Source organism: Thamnophis sirtalis, unplaced genomic scaffold, assembly GCF_051295495.1.
Source record: "Thamnophis sirtalis isolate CommonGarterSnake01/CBP01778 unplaced genomic scaffold, rThaSir2_p1.2 scaffold_7, whole genome shotgun sequence".
In the NCBI taxonomy this organism is placed as follows: domain Eukaryota; kingdom Metazoa; phylum Chordata; class Lepidosauria; order Squamata; family Natricidae; genus Thamnophis; species Thamnophis sirtalis.
The window spans coordinates 61,071,931-61,090,275 of NW_028261387.1; the positions used below are offsets into that span (position 1 = coordinate 61,071,931).

The 18,345-nt window shown below is 36.0% G+C and overlaps 1 protein-coding gene across 6 annotated transcripts in view; it reads right to left on the reverse strand.

The window, feature by feature from the left end:
• TNNT2 (troponin T2, cardiac type) overlaps positions 1–18,345 on the reverse strand; it is a 33,198-nt gene that overhangs the window by 7,536 nt on the left and 7,317 nt on the right. For 3 of the 6 annotated variants that reach the window (XM_087720191.1, XM_087720192.1, XM_087720194.1), the window contains 10 exons: positions 14,947–14,964; positions 11,974–12,003; positions 10,468–10,527; positions 9,515–9,547; positions 8,690–8,711; positions 5,348–5,408; positions 5,124–5,240; positions 4,111–4,188; positions 3,233–3,343; positions 2,522–2,631 (listed from right to left, as the gene is read on the reverse strand). In XM_087720191.1, the coding sequence (XP_087576317.1) occupies positions 2,522–2,631; positions 3,233–3,343; positions 4,111–4,188; positions 5,124–5,240; positions 5,348–5,408; positions 8,690–8,711; positions 9,515–9,547; positions 10,468–10,527; positions 11,974–12,003; positions 14,947–14,964 (640 nt within the window). The remainder of the gene's footprint in view (positions 1–2,521; positions 2,632–3,232; positions 3,344–4,110; positions 4,189–5,123; positions 5,241–5,347; positions 5,409–8,689; positions 8,712–9,514; positions 9,548–10,467; positions 10,528–11,973; positions 12,004–14,946; positions 14,965–18,345) is intronic. The other 3 variants (XM_087720195.1, XM_087720196.1, XM_087720193.1) reach the window with 2 other exon arrangements.

Genomic DNA, 18,345 nt, shown 5'->3' on the forward strand with positions numbered 1-18,345 from the left:
TACAAAAGTCCTCTTAAACCTTGAAGTCTGATGCACTTTCCAAACAGTAGACTAATTTGTACTACCTCTTTAAGAGGTAGAGAATTATTCCCTCCCCTTAATTATTATGGAAAGTACACTAAAACAAACAATAAAAAAAAAGGAAAAGAACAAAGAGAGAGAAAAATCTCTCCATCATTATTTCTGTAATGTGGTCCACCCTTGGCAGGACACAGTGTTTTCTAAAACCCTCAACCAGTCTCTTGAAGTTGTGTATTTTTCTATGTGATCTTTGCACCCTCTAGCGGTCTTTTCTTTTTAGCTCAGATGCCAGCAATACTGTACATTCTCCGGCCTGACGCCCAACCAGTCATCAGTACAATTATGTAGCACCTATTTAAGATATAATCCTGCTGGCATCTCTTAAGGCAAATTGTGGGCAGTCAAACTGACAATTCTGTTTAACAAACTGTAAACATGTCAAAACCCTGATAAGTTACACAATGAGAAAAACATTAGTATACACCAGGGGTAGTCAACCTTTTTATACTACCGCCCACTTTTGTATCTCTGTTAGTAGTAAAATTTTCTAACCGCCCACCGGTTCCATAATAATGGTGATTTATAAAGTAGGGAAGTCAATTAAATTTAAAAAAAGGAAAGTCTTCAGTATCGGACAAAACCCCTACCGCCCACCATGAAAGCTGGAACACCCACAAGTGGGCAGTAGGGACCAGGTTGACTACCACTGGTATACACTAACCCTGACTTGGGAAAAATTAAAGAGTCTCTTGACTTGAGCTTGACTTCTGGTTGTCTTTATGAACACATCCCTATTGTTTTCATGGCAACTACACAGAAGTAGTTTGCTACTGCTGTCTTCCAGGGTTTTTTTTTTACTTCCCAGTGTAAACCTCTGTCCTGGACTTCCATGATGATTTCAATCTAAATACTAACAACATTTGATCCTATTCAGCTTTATTAAAACCAAGGTTTTTTGGCCATTTGCTTAGGGAACTCTAATGTATGTATGTATGTATGTATGTATGTATGTATGTGTGTGTATATACATATATATATATATATATATATATATATATGTGTGTGTGTGTGTGTGTGTGTGTGTGTGTGTGTGTGTGTGTGTGTGTATGTATATGTATATGTATGTGTGTGTGTGTGTGTGTATGTATGTATGTATGTATGTATATATATATATATATATATATATATATATATATATATATATATATATATATATATATATATATATATATATATATATATATATATATATATATATATAAGATTTTTTACAACCCCTGGTAAGCCCCAATTATGGGAGGAAGCTAACTGCTTCCATCATCTGTCCTTCGGCTCGTCACAAGAGTCCATCACGACAGAAACCCAATATTTTTACTGTTGCCTTTGTTATATTTGTGTTTTTTTATTTGTGCTGATAAGCACAAAGTCTCCCTTTATTTATTTATCAGCACAAATAAAAAAACATACATACATACATACATACATACATACATATCTCTTTCCTTCCCCTTCTCTTCCCCTTCCTTTCATCCTTCCCTTCTCTTCCCCCTTCTCTTCTGCTTCTACTTCCCTTTCCCCTTCCTTTAACCCTTCCCTTCCTCTTCTCCTTCCTTTCATATATATATATATATATATATATATATATATATATATATATATATATATATATATATATATATATATATATATATATATATGAATGATTTTTTTACAACCCCCCCCCCCCAGTATGCCCAAATATGGGAGGAAGATCACTACTTCCATTCTCTGTCCTTCGGCTCGTCACAAGAGACCATCCAGGCAGAAACCTAATATTTTTACTGTTGCCTTTTTGTTACATTTTGTTGTATTTGTGCTGTATATATATATATACACATTTGAACACCAGCTTGGCTTTGTACTTTGCCTACGTTGGAGTTAAATTTGCCATACTGCAGTTAAACAATTTCTGGAAGACCATAGATTCCTCGCCCCTTTTCAGAGACTGAGTGTATGTTTACTTTTATTGTGCCTCTAGAGCAGGGATGTCAAATTGGCAGATGCATCACATGCAGACCACGCCCACCCCAGTTCCACCAAGGAGGAAAAACGATATGACACATGACATCAATGTAATGCCCCAGGTTTGACACCTCTGTTCTAGAGTATTTCTTATGCCCTTTGTCCCCCAATATTCTACAGCCATGCAAAACTGCTTGGTATGCATCAATATAACCAAAGTACATAGGATTTACAGTTATTTATCTTTGGACTAGAAAATGGTTCAGCATCAGCTCTTTTTTCGGTTGTAACATGATCATGCCATCCTCTGAGAGAGAGAGTGACATTAGTGACAGAAATTAGACTACATTTGCTATGTGCCCAGCCATACGTCATATCTAAGAAATAGAAGAAATGGCAGGTAAAATCCAGTTTTCCTCTCATTTCTTGCTTTGCACTCCTGAAGAAAAGAAGACCCTCCAGCAATATCTTCTGACCAAGGAATGAGCTCCCCTCTCACCTCAATTTGTCTTCATTCAAATGATCAATATTCAAGGGTTTACGGCGCTCAGTGAGGATCTTTTTCTTCTTTTCCCGCTCTGTTTGTTTCTTCCCACTTTTCTTCTCTGTCTAAAGAAACCAATTCATGAGTGACATCAGCGGCTGTCCAGGTCAGCCAAATTGCTTCTCTCCAGGGGTGAATCTGAGAAGTCACCTATGCATTAAATGGCCATTTCACGGGCAAAATGTTATGTGGATTAAAACTAAAGATAAAAAAAAGTTTCAAAGGGCAAGCATTGCGAGTGTGAAATTATTTTTATATATTAGTGCAGATCTTTCCAAGAGGAGAGGGAAGATGCTGAGTTCAAAATTTATGAATTTTGACCTTCATTTGCTTGACAAAGCACAGCAATTCCTCCAAACAGATCTTTTGTTTGAAGGACCAGGTAAATCAAATTGAGTTCAAAAGTTTTTTAAAAAGAAGAATTAAAATAATTGGGGAGGAGAGGCTTTGAATTTGTAGTTAGAAACTGGATAATTAAAATATGGGTAGCAAATAGCTCAGATTGCATCATTTTATACTCAGATATAATATACTCAGATATAATATACTTCTGTTTAAATGACAAGTATTTGTGAAATGTGCCATCATCCCTATAATTTAATATATACAGAGTTTATACAACTTTTTTTTTTTTGCAATGGACTGTTACAACAGTCATATACCCACCTTCTGAAGGTAGCCTCCAAAATGAAGCATGTTGGAGAAAGCTTTTTTCTTCCTCTCATCCTCTTCAGTCCGCTTCCTGGCTTCCTCTTCCTCTTTTCGAGCTCTCTCTTCCTACCAAAAAAGGAGACGTTGATTTCAGAAGAATAGAGAATGTACAATAAAGTCAAATGTGTACCCAATAGATGCCACTAAGAAGACGATAGCAAATAAATGCAGTCTAATTCTTGCCATAGCCAGAACAGTGATAATTCTGAATTAATTCTTGTTTAAGTTGTCCAACTGCACCAAAAGACAATTAGAAAAAGATTTAATAGTTACAATTGGCTTTTCTCTCTATGAATTGAATAGCATTAGATTTAAGATTCCAGTTCCCAGAAAAAGAATTGAAGGATCAGACTGGATGTACAAAACTCTTACAGAACCAAATATAAATGGGACAAGAATTGTCATGTATTTGGAAGTATAGACAGTAATTGGTCAATTATTACCAGCTGATAAAATTTAGCACTTTATTTTTTATAAATGTAGCAATTTATATTATCAAACATCTAGCACCATCCTTTTCTCTGAATTAAAAGAAAATCAAGTGAATAGTGTATCATGTGGTATTTAATCATATCTTTATACAATAACTATGGGACAATAATTGTATCAAAGCCAGTGGTCACCTCCCAAAACAGTTCAGCTTGATGTTGAGTTAAACATTAATGTGAAAACAATTCAGTTATGTTTTGGCAAGTCAGTGTGAATGGAATATTAAGCATTAACCCAGAATGTTTGCTGACTGATATTATTGATAACTATTGAGAGTGAGAAAAGAAAATTACTTCCACTAGTAACACTTAGGAAACTAAACCACAAATGTTGGATAGACTCACAGCCAGACGGGCCTGGCGTTCCTTCTCCCGCTCACTACGGATCCGTTGTTGTTCAGCTCGTTCAGCTCGTCGCTGCTCCTATATAAAGCAAGCTTAATTTTTAATATAGCTTCCTGAACAGTGGCCCAATAATTTAGGATTCATGTTAAAATTTGATACTGTCAATGGAGAAGGGACAAGAACTGTTGACACTTGCAGTACAATTTTGTCAGTTCAATTGAAGTGGCAAAAAAGTTATTATTGCAGATAAATCAAGACATTAATTGCAAATCATTTCTCCTAGCAATAAAGATGCTATATTATAACTAGCAATAGCAATAGCAGTTAGACTTATATACCGCTTCATAGGGCTTTCAGCCCTCTCTAAGCGGTTTACAGTCAGCATATCGCTCCCACAGTCTGGGTCCTCATTTCACCCACCTCGGAAGGATGGAAGGCTGAGTCAACCTTGATTAGAACTGCTGAACTGCAGATAACAGTCAGCTGAAGTGGCCTGCAGTACTGCACCCTAACCACTGCGCCACCTTGGCTCATGGTGCCCTGAATGTACTTACTAAGGACATACATTTCTCTATGAATATTATTTCTTGTATAGAAATGTATAGAATTGCTTTAGCAATAAAGATCTGCAATTTTCTTTCCCGTTTAATACAGCGGTTCCCAACTTTCCTGCTCCATGAACTGGCAGTGGTGGCAGTGATGGGGGGGGGAGGAGATGGTTTCACCTGTGCACCAACACTTGCACAAATGAAGCTTTGTGTACTCGCACACTCGCCTGCCGCTTGTGAGATCCAGTTCTCAATCCTTCCCTATTAAGAAGAATTGTGCCTAGAATTACAGATTGTTATAATCATCCATTACAAGCTGTTAATAAACCCAGTCTTGATGCTATGTATGAACAACTGCAAAATCAGTGACTTTGATAAAACAGTTAAATAATTAGTAAGAGGGTTAGGAGAATTGGGTCTGACCATAAAGAGTGTCCAAATGAAAAGTATGAAATTCCAACATACAATTCTGTCCTTGAGGAAGATCAGCTCTTCTTCTTCCTTCTTCCGATTCTCGAAATGCGCCTCAATTAGACCTTGTAATTCATTCAGATCTTTTTCCATTCGCTTCCGGTGAATATCCTGCAGGGCAACAAGAGCATGAGCAAGATTTGGCATTGTTCTCTCAAGGACCTCTAGTGGTAAGAAAGAACTAGTTTGGGCCCTGGCAATGGCCTAAGAATACTCACATCAAAGTCTACTCTCTCTCCATCAGGGATCTTTGGAGGGATCAGATTAGGCGTGAACAACCTGAAATTAGAGGAAAACACAGATTAAAATGGGATCATACAATACCTGACCTTGATTTTATTCCGTCTCTTTCTGCATACCTACGAGTTCATGGATTCGGTTGCATTTCTTACATCCTTAGGCCAAATGTAATCCCATTGGTGTTGAGGAGTTTAATCTCCAAATTGAAATAAATTTATCCAAGACAATATAGGCAAAACTCATACACTGTAATATTGTTTTTATATTGTGTAAACTGCACATAAGGAAATAAATTCATTGTCACTTTTGAGATAAAAAAATATTTAATCTAGAAAATAGCACATCATGAAGTAGGTGAATACCTGTATAATTTACATATTGCTTGTTACAACTGATTTTTATTTTTATTTTGGAGAAGCCTTCAATTATATAATTGTCTTAACTATAAGCTACATGAAACAGTTTAGATCATGTGATGTTTATCTAATTGGATGACATTGATATAGTTCTTTTTGTAAACAAGAATGATTAAAATTTAGAGTAACTTCATTGTTTCCTAAAATTCTTGTTGCATTTACTGGTAGGTTTTAAAAAAAATGTTTTAAAATCTTTCTTTAGCTGTGAGGAAATAATTGCACAGTGCCATTTAAAGGGCATTATCTTACATTTTAACCAAATGTGTCCATGACTAAAATATTTCTTAAAAACAGGAAAGTCTCAGTATCACATCCAAAATGTTAAAGGAATAAAACCATCTTATTTACAGTGGAAATCTAGAATAGGGCTAAAAATATAATAGCTGGTCTCAGAACTCCCCAAGCAAATTTTATTTTTATTAATTTATTTAAATAATGTTTATGGTCACCATTTCATTGCTGTGGTTATTTATTTACACTGATTGCCAATGTCTCTGTAATTTCAATTTATTTAATTATTGGGGGGGGGGAGGAAGCACCAAATGAAACGTCACAATGGTTGCAATGGCTCCACCTGTCATTCCAGTTTTATTTCTCTTTACCCGATTTAGATGAAGTATTGAGCAGCTGTAATAACTTCATATCTGGCATTGGAATACTATCCTTGTGAGGGTTTCATCTAAGGCTGCAAGCCGCAACTGCTTTCCATCTGTCTCATCCCTTCTGTAGCTGACATTTTAAAAAAATTTAGATAACTTCCAGAACTACTTTAAAAGATTGTGTATTTTGAGTTATGCAATTCATTTTTTAAAAATGTTGATTAGCTATATAACCATAATTTTATTGAAAATAAAATGAAGACACTTTCCCAAGATATATAAAATAATACAAACAAGGAAACACAACAGCAAAGAAATGCATGCAATTTTGGGTTTTAGTTGTTAGCTTTCCTGTAGTAAAACATTGGTATATATTTTTTTTAATCAATGGTATTGAATAGTATGGGAAACAGCATTATCTGAAAAGCTGATGTAGAACTGAATCATGAAGAATCATTTAATTGAAGGTAAATGTTGTTCTCATTTAGTCTCAATTTTTATTTATATCAGAACAATTCCTAATATTTCCTCCTAATAGAATACCTCTATCTATATATTTTTAAAAATAGAAATATCTGTTTAGTATGAGGTTTACAATTTGAATTTTTCTTTCATATGATAAAAAAGACTACTTTCTTTCATTTACATTGACTCTTTTTATTTTTTGGTCTTATCTTGTTTTATTTTCAATGTTTTATTGAACACTGTATTTTTAAACAACACAATTACTTATATAAAATACATATAAAAGGGGGGGGGGGAATCTACTGTTTTCAATGGAATTTATTCCCAGTTAGTATATAAGCCTACAACAGAAATATAAGGGCTTCTTCCAAAGTAGAGAATTACACCTTATTTTTATGTGAATGCCCAGAGGAGGTTTAGCTTGAAAACTGTGTTTATATTTATGAATATAAAGGACAATCACAATTTCATAGAATAAATACATTCATAGGAATTTAAGATAGCCAACCTGCTGCCTGATCATTTATCAAACTTTTGAAGCCTAAGCGCAACCAGAACCCTCACTGTAGGAATAAATGACTCATCTGATGACCAGAGAGAATAAGAAACAAGGATAGTTGATACCCTGACCTTAGGAGATGAAACTCACATCATTCCAGTGTTTAATGGTTATGGTTAATTTGATCTAAAGTCTATCAACTTATGGATATATTGAGAATGCAAATGAAGGTCCTGCCATTTATAGCAGAGATTAGACGAGATGATAAAAGTATTGCAAGATTGCAAGAAGGTGCACAGAATATGGAGCTAAAAAGACTTAGTAGCTTAGCTGGTGCAGACAGCTGTTGATGCTGCAATGACATCTCGATAATGGAGGATCCCAAGACAGCTGCTGCATGCAGAGCACTCTGGGATCTCCTTGTATCAGGTTGCTCCAAAGCTTAGTTAATCACCCGAGGATTTCAGGTCTAAAGGACTGTGAAATGGATTGGTTGCAGCTATACTATAAATGGGGCAATCAATGCTAAATAGGACAGATTAAAGCATCTGAGTGACATGCAGCTAAGAGAAAGCAAGCTAAGAGACAACAGGGGTAGGACAGCTGATATTTATGGCTTCCAACTTCAGTCATCATGTCTATGTCTCTATTCTGTTTTTGCCTGGGTTTTGTTCTCTGGAATGCTGCTATGGGGAGAAGTAATTAAACAATCAAACCTTAGAAACCTTCTCTCCTTATTTTCTATTTTCCTTACAGGCCAACTATACCCTGAGGAGCAATGATGTAGTTGTATGGATGGCACATTAGTTTTGGCAACAATTTGAGTCCAGCTCCAACCTGAGTATTGGTCTCAGCTGAGCATGAGGATAGCCATGTTTGTTGTCCTACATGCATTGATTATGGGGGTGTCCTTGCCTGGCTGACCCACATGTATTGATTTATGAGGGGTTCCCAGAGTCTTGTGATTTTCTGGAGCATCTGGCTGCATAAATAGCCACATCAGGAGCCACTGCAACCCTCTTGTGAATCATTATTCGCTTAAAAGGTTACCTATAGAATGGAAGACCTGCTGCCACTACATAAAAAGTGCACAGAAGACAACAGCTCCAGTGTCAATTTTTTTTATCTTTTTCTTTTTTCAAATTTTTATGAAAGAAAAAAAGAGAACAGAACCAATGGGAAAACATGGGCAGGTTATACATGAGACGTAATGGCATCTCATCTAAATCTATAAAATTCATTGAATGTTGCGAGGCAACTGTATGACAAAAATGTAGTCTAGAAACAAGTTATATTTTAATATATTTATGGTAACATAACACTCAAGGCATATGTACTTACTTGGGTTTGGGCTTTGATTCCCCTGCAATAAAAACAAGTACAAAACTATAAAACATCATAAACACCATGCTATTTCTTTTGTGGATAAGCAGTATCATACAAAAAGGACTAATAAATGCTCAACAAAATGTGGTAGTAGTATAGTGGTATAGTGGTAAGAAAAAAACCCTCACTTTTTTCTCTCCCCCCCCCAAACCCCCTTTCATTAATTCAAGTTCTTTATTGTTTACTCCCCTTTATATTCTAGATCAAAATTTTCTATATGTCTAATCATTACTAGAGGATTTCATGGAAATTGACCTCCACTCCCATCATGACTTTGATGAGTTGAGGCTTTCACTAACTGTTAAAGTGGTCTCTGTCTCAGTAAAGAGAAGGAGAAGACAATTACCAGTCTTAACAAGAGCCATGTAACTAGCAACATTTCCCATTAACAGTAAAGGGTATATTGGTCTGTTTTGCCATATTTTGGCTAGTATACCATAATCAGTTTTTACCCCAAGCATGCTGAAGCTATTGTATGCATACTAAGATCTCTGATCTAGAGGCCAACTTAATGTTGCATCCCAACTAGAAGATTACTAGTTTACAAAATAAACAATAAAAACCATGTCTCCATTCGTTGTACTTAGACTTACTGTATATACTACTTCACAGTGCTTTAAAGTCATTCTCTTGGTCCTCTTGATCCATGGATGCTAAACAAGTCTAATATGACATATGAGCTAATCTTTGCTCAGCCTAAGCTAATATAAGAGCTCTGAGAATTTCAGCCAATCACTCACTCAGACTGTTATGACATACAGGTATTTCCTATTTACTTACCTTCTTCTTGTTCTTTAGCTTGCTCTTCTGGTTCTATTTTAAAAGAGGAGTAAAGAACTTGATTAGCACTATAGCACATTGCTACACCACCACTCCCTCTGGATACATTTTATTGCTCATAAGCTATGCCTGAAATCATTCCTAGGATGCTTTGCAGTTCATCCACTCATTCCTGAGAAAGCTCACATTACTGACATTCTGGTTTGTTTGATAATCAGAGTTAGTAGCATCTCCATTTCTAATTTATTGTAACATCAAAACTGGACTAGATTATGATGTTATGAGCACCTGCAAATATAGATATACCATCAAAGTGACTTTCAATTAATAAAATGCTACTTTTCATAAATATTTCAAAGTACTTGTTCCTTCCGGTGAAAGTGTTAGTATTCCCCTTTTAAAAGGGGAAGTCATCAAAGTGACTTTCAATTAATAAAATGCTACTTTTCATAAATATTTCAAAGTACTTGTTCCTTCCGGTGAAAGTGTTAGTATTCCCCTTTTAAAACCTATGTATAAAGAAAGGGGAAATAACACATAGTCAGCATAGAACATTAGATATATAGTTTATCTTTTCATGTTGTGGATATCCATACAACTATCTGTTTTAGATATAATAATTGCTAGTTTCAACAAAACCTTGATTTTCTCAAACAGCATTATGCTTCCATGCAAAGGTGAAGAGACCGGGGATGGGAAAAGGGAATCAGCTAATGATTTCATTAAGCACAAATTACTTTCTTCGGTTTCTGAGCTGTCTTATAATACCCATGAAACATAAACTGGGAGAAGTAGGGACGTTAATGATTTATATATAACTGTGAAGCTTTATAAAAATGTAGTTATAGATCTCATACATCTCTGCATTGTAAAAGGGCATATTGTCATACCCATAACCCCCATCCCCCAAAAGTATCACCCCAAAACTGGTTTAGCAGAAAATCACTGCATGCCTTCTGCTATGGCTTCTTCTGCATCTTCCTTGATTTCTTCCACTTGTTCGTCATCTTCTTCTACAAAATAGAACACCAGAATAACCACCCAATGCAAGTATACAGAGATGAACCAATAAAAAGAAATATTTGAATATATTAGTGTCAGGATATGGAAAGTTGGTGAAAGAAGAAGAAGAGCTGAAAAAGAGCAAAGCCCCCCCCTCAAAAGAGAGAGAGTGGGGAAACAGCAGTCCTGTGGTTATGTGTGACCTTTAGCTCAATTTGATGAGGTCATTGGTCTGATTTCAATGACCGTTTTCAAGCAAGCAATTCAGACCTCTGAGAGGAGCAATATTTTTCCTCAGTATGAGGAAAGAAAGAAAAGAAAATGTTAGAAACAGAGGAGAGAGAAAGAGACAGGAGGATGTTGAAAAGGGGTGACTGAGAAAGAGGGAGCTTTGTTCAATTTGCTTCTGGTTCTACCCATCACTGATTTGTGATTCCAATAACTCCTAAAGAAATCTGCCCCTCTCCAAAATGCCCATTAGTTACATTTTCATTCAATTATAAATGTATTTCATGATGATTAAAGAAAGGAGACAGAATTCTGGGATGATCTGAGATTTCAATAAGGCACTCTTTAAATATCTAGGGCCTAGATATTTAGATTCTAGGCAGATTCCTCAGGATACATCTAAGTGGACACTTCCCACTTCCCCATTCCCAATGCATTCCAAAACAGAATAACTGTTAAATTAAGGAAACAAATAAAGAATAGAGCAAAACAATGTTCAGCATATTAGAACATCTACCAATACAATAAAGGAAAATTATAGGCAAGTTGTACCTTTTTAGTTAAAAAGGTACAAATATATTATATTTTAAATTTTTAAAAAATTTAAAATATAATATATAATAAGAACTCCATAATTATAATGAATGCTGAAGAAAAATGGACAGAAACATTTTTTTCTCCTTTTGGTAATTTTACAGTTTTTCATTTCTGCAATATAGATCGGATGAATTAATGTATGCCAAAAATCTAGTGAAGCAAAAAAGAGTTGCAGACAGAGAACTTTGTGTAGGAGCTTGTTCCACTATCTGACAATTCATATGGTTTGCAGCCTAAACTTATAATTTTTAGCCAGTGATTCTAAGCCTCCTTTATGAGCAATAGAGAATAAATCCATTCAATCTTCTGTATGATAACCATGTAGATAGTGCCAAGATATCATTTAAGTTAGATCAACTTTCAGTCCTGAAATGGAATATTAGGATTTTCCAGTTCTATCTTATTACACATGAAAATGACTTTTGTTATATGGAAAATACTATTTTCCTTCCTCAGTATTACAGTTCCCATTCTTAGACTTTGTTATGTTTGTGGTTTAAGTAGTCCTACTGATATGTATATTGTATATTTCAGTTAAGTATGGTCCTTCCATACATGAATGAATAATAAATATTCCTATTGTAACATGAAGAAATACTTATAAAGTAAAATGAAAATAAAGGTTCTACTACCGTCATCCACCTCTATCCATTCTTCCTCTTCTTAATCAAGGCAAGCAGGGTGGTGAAAGGGAATAAGTACAGAAGGTTAGCAAGGATTATAAGAAGCAGTGGTATCAAAATAAAGTATCTATAAACAACTAGGTGTTATGCTTCAGTGCTGGTTTGTTTGTTGCTGTTGCTGTTGTGCACATGACTAGAGTTTAGGTGCCAAGCATTTATGAAGCCAGGCATTAACAAGAAAATGGGATATTAAGCGCCAAACAATCTAGGACATTCACATATTCATGTACAAACAGATATCAATATTTTGCCATCACTTGGATAGTTAGAAAACATACATGTAAAATTGAAAGTGTCAGAAAACTAATTTCAGACCGAACAGAATTTCAATGTCCTTGTTTCAGTTCATTTTATATAAAAGTAACAGTGCATGTTTCAAAAACTCCTTAGAAGTGGTTCGAATCTTTTGTGAATCTTTAGCCCTCTCTGCTAAAGCAGTTGGATTTTTGTTCAGTATCCTATGGAGCCTGAAATGGAGATTGGAGGGGGGGGGGGGTCATATGATTTTTAAAGGGCAACTTCCCAGATTGTTGTGGGCAATATGCTGACTTTGTAAACAGCTCAGAGAGTGTGGTAAAGTATTATGGAGCGGTATATAAGTCTAAGGGCAATTGCTAGCAATTGCTATTGCTACTAAGCTAAAGGAGTCTCTTTTCAGTCATAGTCTCGTATTTCTTTTTGAAGATTGGTGCCAATTTTTGTACATCATTATTGTTGAATGAGGAGGAGGAGAGTTGCAGAAGGTGCACTAAAAGAAAGAAGAGTGGAGTATATATTTTTTTCAAATTTTGATGGAAAATCATAAGGACTTTAAAAACTATGGTTTCATGTTGTCATTTCCATGAATTTACTATCTTTATTTGACATTGGAAGTTATAATTTGCAATTTTGGGTTGTTTGTTATGGTTCCGGTTTTAATGAATTCTGATTGGCTAATAGATACTAGATGATCTACAAAAATATTTTAATTGCTTATTTGACCACAGGAGGGAGCTAAAGAACATCAAATACATCTAAAACTGAAAGATTGCAAAAATTATTTTTGAGGAGTAGCACTTAGCAATAGCACCTAGACTCATATACCACTTCATAGTGCCTTACAGCCCTTTCTAAGAGGTTTATAGAGTCAGCATATTGCCCCCAACAATCTGTCTTTATTTTATCAACCCCAGAAGGATGGAAGGCTCAGTCAACTTTGAGCCTGTGAGAATCAAACTGCTGGCAATCGGCAGAATTAGCCTACAATACTGCATTCTAACCACTGCGCCATACTGCATTCAAATCACTGCGCTACCACGGCTCCTATTTAAATAAAATAATTCATTTTATAGATCCAAATATGTCATAAAAGAGGAACAAGGGGAAGAAATTATTCAAATAATTGGAAGAAAGGTGAGTAATCCAAAGATGCAATCAAGTACAGCAAGTTATCAAACAATTGAAGCTACTGCACAAGTATTTGACAATACATAGGACGTAACCCTAATTTTGGAATATAGATCTGACAGCAACAGTGCCTACTATGAAGAAGGTTTAATTACAAGTCCCCAGTGCAACTATAATAAGAAGAGTTGCAAGTAAATCTACAATCCTCAGGAGAATAAGTTCGGGAATCTCCACTTCAAAATCAAACTGGCATATTGACATATTTTTTTTAAGTCATATTGGAGAATCTCTTAAGAAAAGTTTATATTTTATAAACATTCCGAAGAAGAAAAATGTTATATTTTATCAGGATAAACTGGAGTCATAAACTTAATAAATTAATTGGAGTTAGTATAATTTTCTATTGGTTTGACATATGTAATTAAATGTAAGTTCCAATGCATTGTTTTGTGCTTATAAAGTGGGTTCTAAAATGAAATGAATATGTTATTGTTAATGTAAAAAATGTTGAAATCAAATTTGGAAAGTATTTATGTTGAAGAGGAAGAGAGGAAGAATACACACATATACAGACACCTCTCCCTCTCTCTCCCTCTCTCTCTCCCCACCCCCTCTCTCTCCTCTTTTTTTAATCCTGCTCTTTCCCCATGTTGGAGAATGAGTGGAATTAAAAGAGGGATTATCCTAGAATCCCTACATCGCCACAAGCAAGATAAATCCAACCTCCCTTTAATTCCATTAACCCTCACCTAACCCCAAGCAGGTGTTAATTGTTAGTTGAATAAGGTATTAGCAATAAATCAGTTTAATTGAATCTTCACCTGATCATTCATGCCTGACACACACTTATCTCAATCTTTATTTTCATTGTATTTTATGCTATAATAAACCTTAATAATACTTCCATTCAAAAAACATAGAAAGTGTCACAGCACAGGAGAGAAAACAAGTGACATGAAACAAAATACATTCAGAATACAAATGTAATACAAAAAAAACAAGTACAAGAATCAGAAAGATATGCAATACTAATTATATTAACAAGTTAAATGCAACTTATTTCTCTTATCTGTGATAAGTTGCCTGGACTTACAGTACATTGATAAAACCTCTATGAAATATTTCCTCCAAATCTGCTTGTTTAGATTGTCAGGAAGGATTTTATAAACATATTAATAATAATGATACTTACTAACTTTTGAATGTCTATAATAATGTTATAAAACTGACAGTAAAACTTAAGCCAGCTTGTATTTCTCTCTGCCTATGCCTATCTATTTTTTTCTTCCCAGTAAAGAAAAAAAATGGCATAGATGAATCCTTCCTTTTTTAGTAGAAATAGTATTTGTTAAAAGTACATAGATTTTTGTTCTTGCTGTACAGGAGAAATTGTGCCAAATGAATTATTGCCTTTCCTGTATCACAACACTTTTTTATTTTGTATCTTGGGAAAATCTTGTTTTGTTGTTCACTGTGTTTCTACGTTCCTTTAAGAGACATAAAACTATGACTTTTCTATTAACAACAGAAACTTACCTTGTTCAATACAGTCTTCTGCAGCAAGATAAATCAAGAAAGAAAGGAGAACAACATTAGAGCTTGTTAAGAATATCTGAAAAACCTACCCAACATGATTGTTTTCATTGCCTTACCTTCCTGTTCCCTGTAAAAGAAAAAAGGAAAAAATACTAGATTAGAATAATGCCTGAGCTTTTCTTTTCTTAAAGCAGGACAGAAAACAGTTTTCCCAAAAAGATCCTAGTCATAATCAGCTTCAAGTTAAGGAGTCATGTCAATATCTTGCTGTCAGAACAAAAAGTCTTATGACACAGAAGCACATCAGCTTATTAGTAATCAATGGGCCAAGAAGTCTTTGAACACTTCCATAGCAATTCTTGACATCACTTTATTATTTTATTTGTTAAGTAAATTTATAAGTAAATTTATATTTTTTAAGTAAATGTGTTTGTTAAGTCAATTTATACTACCCAATGTCACTCTGCATAGTATACACTAAAAAATGAACAATAAACAAAACAAAACAAAATCCAAATTAGATAACATTGATTATTTGTTTGTTTGTTTATTGGATTTATATGCCGCCCTTCTCCCAAAGGACTCAGAGCGGCATACAACATAAAAAAAAACATGTATTACAAAAGTTTAAAATGAAATTAAATAAAGTATCCAAAAACAAACCCAATTAATATTAACAATAAAAATTTAAAAATTAGATTAAAATTAACAATTAAATTAATCATTTATTTTATTCTGCTCAGGTCAGGCTGGCTTGTTGGAAATCGTTTTGGTGGTTTGGGTAGAGATGAAAAGTTGGGAATCATCAGCATATTGATGATACCATACTCCAAAACCACAGATGATCTTGCCCAGCGGTTTCATATATATGTTGAACAGGAAGGGTGAGAGAACCGACCCCTGGGGCACCCCATAAGTGACACACCTTGGGGTCGATCCCTCTCCTCCAGTCAACACAAACTGCAACCAATCTGACAGATAGGAGGAGAACCACTGTAAAACAGTGCCCCCCACTCCCAACCACCCGAGTCATCGCAGTTGGATACCATGGTCAATGGTATTGAAATTGACTGAAAGGTTAATAGGACCAGGACAGAGGAACAACCCCTGTCCCGGGCCCGCCAGAGATCATCAACCAATGTGACCAATGCTGTCTCTATGCTGTACCCGGGCCTGAAACTCGACTGAAATGGATCCAGGTAGGCAGCTTCATCCAGGTACTGGGGAAGCTGACATGCTACCACACTCTCAACAACTTTTGCTACAAAGCAAAGGTTGGAGACCAGACAATCGTTGGCTAAAGAATCTGGGTCCAGGGAAGGCTTCTTAAGGAAGGGCCTCACCACCACCTCCTTCAAGGCAGTGGGAAAGAACCCCTCTCTCAATGAAGTGTTGGTAATCACCTGGAGCCAGCCTCATATCACCTGCTGGGAAGCCGAAACTAACCAAGAGGGTCACGAATTCAGCACACAAGTGGCAGCACTGAGTCACCCCATAATCCTGTCCATGCCCTCAGGGGTCACAGGATCAAACTCATCCCAAGTCTCTACATGAGTCTCTACAAGATTCATCCCCGTTGACTCACCCAAATCTACCCAGTCAGAGTCCAAGCCTATCCGGATCTGAGCGATTTTATCCTGCAGATACTGAACAAATTCTTCAACCCTACTCTGCAAGGGGTCTTTCCCAGTTCCTTGGTTAAGTAAGGAGCGGGTCACCCTAAACAGGGCGGCTGGGCAGTTATCTGTGGACGTAATAAGAGTGGGAAAATGTTGCCATTTTGCCGCTTTTATCACCACTATGTAGGATTTAATATGAATTCTTACAAGTGTTCGATCAGATTCGGATCAGCTGGCCCTCCAACCACTCTCTAGGCTTCTTTCTGGTGTTTCATCTCCCAGAGCTCCTTGGTAAACCAGGGAGCTACCCAGGATCAACACCAGGTCAGAGGCTGCAAAGGCACAAAGTGATCCAAGGCCCCAGTGGCCACCCTATCCCAGGCTTCCACTAGGGCTTCAGTCGAGCTGTGAGCAAGGGATTCAGGAAAAGTCCCAAGTTCCATCAGGAACCTTTCAGGGTCCATCAAGCACCTGGAGCGGAACCATCTAGTCAGTTCTGCCTCCCTGCAGCGATGGGTAGAAGTATGGAAGTCAAGCCTGACGAGGAAATGATCAGACCATGACAAGGGTTGGATAGAAATATCCCCATTAACATTAAAACATATAAGCTGTTTCTGTGAAAATAAGCCCTTGCCGGATAATAAGCCCAATTGGGCTTTTGAGTGCATGCGCTAAAATAAGCCCTCCCCAGATATATTGCAACACAGCAGCAACCACACTTGCCGCCTCCTGCAACTCAAAAAATAAAATAAGACTATGTCTTATTTTCAGGGAAACACGGTACTATATATGAAATCAGAAATATAAAATTGTAACCGAATACTTTAGGATTGATTCCTGGTTGATTTCATGATCACAGTGTCTATTTTTGGGGACCTGGATCGATTTATTTGTCCAGAACTCTACCTGGCAGTAACTTCTATAAATATACTTCTGCTAAGGTAGATGTCCTATCTCAGAAGTTATCTCATCTCAAACCTCATCTGGACACCTTATTTCAGTTGACTCTGAAGCAAAACCAAAACCAACATCGATTTACAGGTTGTAGGTTCATTGAGATTACAATATGGGATCTTTTTTTTTTTAAAGGCACACCCTGTTCTTTCTTGCTGTATTCTTGAGTGATCTTGTGAGATGTTTCTTTATGCAAATTTTGTAATTATATTATACACATACAGTCATTTTGATCATGTATGTGAGCGTTTTCAAATAGTGCTTGATGCTTACTCGTGGGTGGCCTAGGTACAGTTCCTAGGCCAACAAACTGCTATCAAACTTCAGCAACATCCTAGAGAATCAAATAGTGTGATTGGTATAAATTGAGGTTCAGGGACATTAGAAGTTTCTTCTGATGTTGTATGTCTTAAAGCAACTATCTGCACTCACCCAATAGTTAAGAGAGAATGGCAAACTACGGAGAATTCTAGCAGCATCTTCTCCCACCTTTGCAGTGATAATTTAAAAATAAAAATGAAGCAAAATCTTGCAAGTGAAAGATTTTAATGAACCGATCTGCTTATAAGTACTTTGGAGATCAAGAACTCAGTCTTTTTGTAACAAAGCCAGATTACAGCTGGTTCTTCATTGAAGAGTTACGAGACAGGATGAGGCAGATGTAGCAAGATAGTCTTAATCTCATCCCTAACACTGTGCAACTTCTGTCTGTGAAGCTTCACCACTTTAAGATAAGGTTATAGTGATTTTGGGCTTCACTATTTCATTCCTTTTTCCGAACAGAGAAACTATTTGCTAGAAAGTTAACTAGTTTACATGAATCCAT